Genomic DNA, 5,562 nt, shown 5'->3' with positions numbered 1-5,562 from the left:
TGGCTCAGCGGCCATGGCTCACGGGCCCAGCCGCTCTGCGGCACGTGGGATCTTCCCGGACCGGGGCACGAACCCGTGTCCCCTGCATCAGCAGGCGGACTCTCAACCACTGCGCCACCAGGGAAGCCCGATACTGTGGCATTTAACCTTCTCTTTCCTGAATAGTCAGGCTGAATTCCCACCTGTTGACTGAGGCAGCAGAGAATGTAATCACTGACTCAGGGCTTCTCCCCTGACCCCTCTTGCTCCCTGGCCTCTTTCTTAATCCTTAAGGGGTGGCTAAAGTCAAGTCTACAGATTATCATCATCATGTTTCTTGGCTCAAAGGCAGAATAAATGGAAAACCCCTTTTATTTGCTTGCACCGCCCTTAGCACAGTGCCCCAGGAATCAGACTCACGTGTGTGGCTATTGATTAAGATGAGATCCACCCTAACCTGGGCAAAGCAACCAAGCCTTGAGGCTGAGCTAGCATTAACCTGCTTCACTGCCGGTTCCTGTCTGTGGGAACGAAGATTCAAAGATTGGATGTGGAACAGGGGCAGAATGGAGACAATGAGAGGGCAGCAGACCCTGTTCAAGCTTCTCACCTTATGTGAGTTAGGAGCCTGCCAGAGGAGGAATGAGGACTCTGGGTAAATCCCACCTACTTCCCCAGTCTGTTTAGGAAGGACCCTGATGCTTCGTTGAGGAATTTATGATTTATTTCCCATGGCAACCAGGCAGCAGGGATAATTTAGGATGTGAATAATAACTGAAAAACATTAAACAAATTTTAGGTGGTTATAACTTTCTCCCTAATTGGATTCCCCTACCCCCAAACTAGAGTTGTTTATATAGAACACACTTGTTCCACCTTTTGCTCTTGTGCTGTGGAGTGCTAGTCTAGATCAGCGGCTGGAGGGAGGCCATCTGAGGATAACGCAAAGCCTAGAGCAGGGTTTCTCAGCCTTGGTGCTATCGACATTCTCGGTTGTAGGGGGCTGTCCTGTGCACTGTAGGATGTTTAGGAACATTCCTGGATTCTACCCTTTGGATGCTAGTAGCACTCCGTCTCCAGGGGTGATATGATAATGGGCGGGTGGGTTGCCCCTGGATGAGAACCACTGGCCAAGAGAATCCACCAAGTGATTGATGAGTCCCCTGATCCATCACCTTTTTCCTTTCCTTGCTCTCTTCCAAATTACGTGGAGTCATTTTTACATACTATGGGTGAGTCAAGGGAACGGCCTGGCATATCTGAGAAAATTTATGGAGGCAGTCTAACCGCAGTTCATGAGAAGGGAATGGGATTTAAAGTCAGAAAACCCAAAGTCAAGTCCCTATGGGTGTCACAGAGTAAATTGGGAGCACATGTCCCCTACTCCCAACTTCCCTTCCCCAAGCATTTCTTAGCATGGGAGAAATCTAGGAGTCTGAGAACATCTGTTGGGGGAGCTGAACTTTTCATCCCCAAATGGCTCAAAGAGACATGATCAGCCCAAGTGGTTGTCCTTCACATGTCCCAGGCAGCCCAGAATGGAGTCAAGTTCACTGTGTGATCATGTTATCATTTCTAAAGGGCGTGGTCAAAGCCGTGTGAATAGGAGGAACATGCTTTCCTCATGAGAGGCTGGACAGTGTTTCCTTGGAATAATAACATTTGTGGCACATTTCATAATTGAAGAGGAAAATGACTTCAGTCTCATTGGTGGGGAGCCTGGAATGTGGACATGTTCCATTGTTCCCCGGTGAAGGGACACCAGTGAAGGGGTCAGAGCCCTTTGAGAGCTGGTCAAAGGGTCCCTGCTCTTTTCTTATGTGGGGCAGTGTGGAACTTCCTGCGGGAACTGGTAGGGAGGTTGGCTTAAACAGGAACTACAGGAGGAGGACAAGAGGGGATTGAAAAGACACAAGGATGTTATGTATGCAAGGGAAAGCTCTCCACCTCTACCCACTAAGGAGGGCGCAAAGGAAGGAGTTTCAGGTCTTCCCCCTCTGAACTGCTCACCTGACTCATAAGGTACTGCTTGGACCTCCAGGACACTGTAGCACCTGGGCACTGTTGCTTGGGTTGGTCTAAGGAGGTGGCTATGGCAATACCAGGGAAAGGGCAGCCCCTTTCCATGAGAGACTGGCACAGGTGCTGTCGATATGGGGCTGAGGGGATGGTGCCCAGGCCCCTCCTTGTAGATGCCTGTCAGAGAGGCCTGAGGCCAGCACTCCCCATCCTCCCTCCCTGCTTAATTTTCTGTAGTAACACTTAGCATCCTCTGACTTTTGGAGTCTTTCTCCCACTGTAACATAAGCCTATGTTGGCAGACATTTTTGACTATTATGTTCACTGATGGTTACACAGTGCCTAGAACAGTGCCTGGCATATAATAAGTATTTTTGGAAGGACATTCTTCCCTGAAACACAGAAAGAGAGCCCTGCTACACCCGGCTTGCATATACAATAAACTGTGCAACATTTGGCAAGCTACACAACTTCTCTGAGCCTTAGTTTTTTCATCTATCAAATGGAATTCATAGGAACATTTATCTCACAGAATTGTTTTAAGGATCAGCATGGCAGCCCTTCCCAAGGTGAATTACTATTACTTTCACAATGTTTGTGAAGCATCTGGCATGCTAGAGATTCTATTAGAAATTTCTTGGAACTTTAAAGCATTTCAGAGCCAAGGACTCCAAGAGAGTACAGAAGCAGGGAGCAAGCCCTCTGGAGGACCCTCTTCTACAGAACTCTTAACTGGCCACCAGGGTGCACAGACGTCATTAGAATCCTGGCCACTAGGGGGCACTCACCACTGAGGTTTGGAGAAATCCTTCCCTTTGTCTCCTTCCTATCTCTTGTTTGGGCTTCATTGGCTCCTTCTAGATTTCACCTTCAGTGAAGGAGTCTTAAACTCTTACCTTTCAGTTTGTCCTAATTCTTTGCCAAATACATCTGCCCTTTCTGACTTTGGATCTGGTTCTGGCCACCTTTGGATACTGACCTTTTAGATCCTGTACCTGGGTGCTCTTCCCTTCATCGTTCTGGTGGCATTTTAGGTGTATTCCTATATGGTTTGAACTACATATATTTGAACTACGAATACACTGACATTGTTAAAGAGTAAAAACATCTTCAAACTGATACCGAGAGGATGATATCTGCTGTGCAAATTATCCCAGAGAAAGGTTCCATCTGGTAAGCCGTATAAAATAACATGGCTGCCATTTGGCAGGTGGGAATCTAGATACTGCAGAGTCTGCATGACCTTTGAGAACAATTTTTCAGGAGTGGTCATTTCTGGGACGGGATCAATCTTCCTGTTCACAAAAGAAACAGAAAATATCTTAGTATATTATAGGATAAATGCACGCAAATATAAGACCCACCCCCAACACACACACACACACACACACACACACACACACACACACACACAGTAGTTATTGGTGTTATTTGCAAAATATTTCTGGTTTCTGGACTCCCTTGTGGTTGGGTGGGCCATTGACTGGTCTGGCCTATGAGTTGTGAGCAGAAGTGACATGTGTCACGTTTGGTTGTACGAGAGCCTCCAGGATGTCCTTTCTCTTTGCCATGAGTCTGGGCAATGTTCTAAAAAGCAGCTGCTTCACCAATCTGAGTCCTGGAACAGAGCTCCATGGTGATCCCTGATGGACAATGTAGTGCGAGTGAATAAATATTTATTGCTTTATGCTACTAAGATTTTAGGGGCTGTTTGTTCCTGCAGCATAATTTCACCTATCCTGACTGTTACACACAGTTAATCAAAGGGGTCTGGTATTGCTTATTATTTGTTTGACACTTTGAGCTCTGCAACTTGGTCTTTAAAACTTTTCACATATATAATAGTCAGGGAGATGAAATTTCACTGAGAAATGAAGTGACATTATGTGTCCACATTACATCTTTCCGTTCTACAATGAATTTGAACTTTCATGAATTTCCTGATAGACTGCTATTCCAGGCTATACCTCTGCAACAATATCTGTCAACAGATAATTCCAATTTGCATCACTGCCTTTCTCTGTATAGAAGTGCGTGTGCTCTATAGAGGATATGTGAAATTTTAAATTATATTTTTATCTTCTTGTTCCACAAAATTAGTGAAAACAGAAAAAGTGCTGAAAGTAGTTATAAGAGCATGGTCCTAAAATCAAAGAATTTTAGACAAAGATGTAAATCATAAGTGAAAGTAGCAAATCTTTAGCTTCATTTAGACATTTACTGAATTTAAGCTGGTTGCCTTATTTTCATTTGGTTTGGAAAAGAACAAAAGTGAGGATTGTACAAAATACTAGAAATACATCATTGAAAGTTCCATTTAAATCTCCCTCCCTCCCTCCCTCCCTTCCTTCCTTCCTTCCTTCCTTCCTTCCCTCTTCCTTCCTTCCTTCTTCCTTTCTTTCTTGTTATCTTTAAAAGGCAAGGTATACACCTGGAGACTGTCATACAGAGTGAAGTCAGTCAGAAAGAGAAAAACAAATATCGTATATTAACACATATATGTGGAATCTAGAAAAATGGGATAGATGAACCAGTTTGCAAGGCAGAAATAGAGACACAGATGTAGAGAACAAACGTATGGACACCAAGGGGGGAAAGCGGGGGTGGTGATGGTGGTGGTGTGATGAATTGGGAGATTGGGATTGACATATATACACTAATATGTATAAAATAGATAACTAATAAGAACCTACTGTATAAAAAATAAATAAATAAAATAAAATTCAAAAAACAAAAAAACAAACAAATAAAGGTTTAAGGGAATAAAGGAAACTAAGGAGTGGCTAATTAATTTACATAATAGCATTTCAGAGGGCAATGATAAAGACTATCACACTGAAGCCCAGAACCTAAGTGACTGGCAAGTTTAACATTATACTAACATACTTTCTATTGAACTGTTTACTACAACCTTTCCTCCTTCCCTGCCATTAAAAAACACTTTGATGACTCTCATCTACTACAGAATGAAATTCAAACTCTGTGGCTTAGCACTAAGACCCTCTACTGTCTGCTTTTCCCTATGTCTCATTTCTTTTGCTCCTCCCAGGACAGGATGAACTGTTAATGCCAGTGTTTGTACATGACCACACCTCATGTTACCCATTTTATTTATTTTTGAAACTGCTACCTGGCCAAATGCTCAGTACTGTGAACTATACTAGTAGTTGTAGTAGGTAAACTACACTCCATGTAGGCAGGGATTTTGTTTTGCTCATTGCTGTATTTCTAGTGCTTGGAGCAGAACATTGCATGTAGTAACTATGTGTTGAATAAATGATGAAAGGATTGAATCAATAAAAGTAAATACAGGGAAAAAAAAGGCAAGGTATAAATAGGGATTCTAGAATATTTTTTGCCTTTAATATGTAAGTCTATTATTGTTCATTTTTTGCACCGTTGACTTTTTGTTTGTTTATTTATTTTTATTTATTTTATTTTTATTTTTTTTAACATCTTTATTGGAGTATAACTGTTTTACAATAGTGTGTTAGTTTCTCCTTTACAACAAAGTGAATCAGTTATACATATACATATGTTCCCATATCTCCTCCCTCTTGCGTC

The 5,562-nt window shown here is 42.8% G+C and overlaps 1 protein-coding gene across 6 annotated transcripts in view; it reads right to left on the bottom strand.

Annotated features, from left to right (window-relative positions):
- Positions 1-5,562, bottom strand: part of AOAH (acyloxyacyl hydrolase) — a 191,919-nt gene that overhangs the window by 27,182 nt on the left and 159,175 nt on the right. For all 6 annotated transcript variants that reach the window (XR_003679783.2, XR_008617356.1, XR_003679784.2 and 3 more), the window contains one exon: positions 3,121-3,293. Coding sequence is in view for 2 of the 6 variants with exons in the window: in XM_024130149.3 (XP_023985917.1) it covers positions 3,121-3,293 (173 nt within the window). In the remaining 4 variants the exon portion in view is untranslated. The remainder of the gene's footprint in view (positions 1-3,120; positions 3,294-5,562) is intronic.

This window comes from Physeter macrocephalus, chromosome 5 (assembly GCF_002837175.3).
Source record: "Physeter macrocephalus isolate SW-GA chromosome 5, ASM283717v5, whole genome shotgun sequence".
Taxonomy (NCBI): Eukaryota; Metazoa; Chordata; class Mammalia; order Artiodactyla; family Physeteridae; genus Physeter; species Physeter macrocephalus.
The sequence above is the reverse complement of the archived record's forward strand: the minus strand, read 5'-3'. Positions and strand labels throughout refer to the sequence as shown.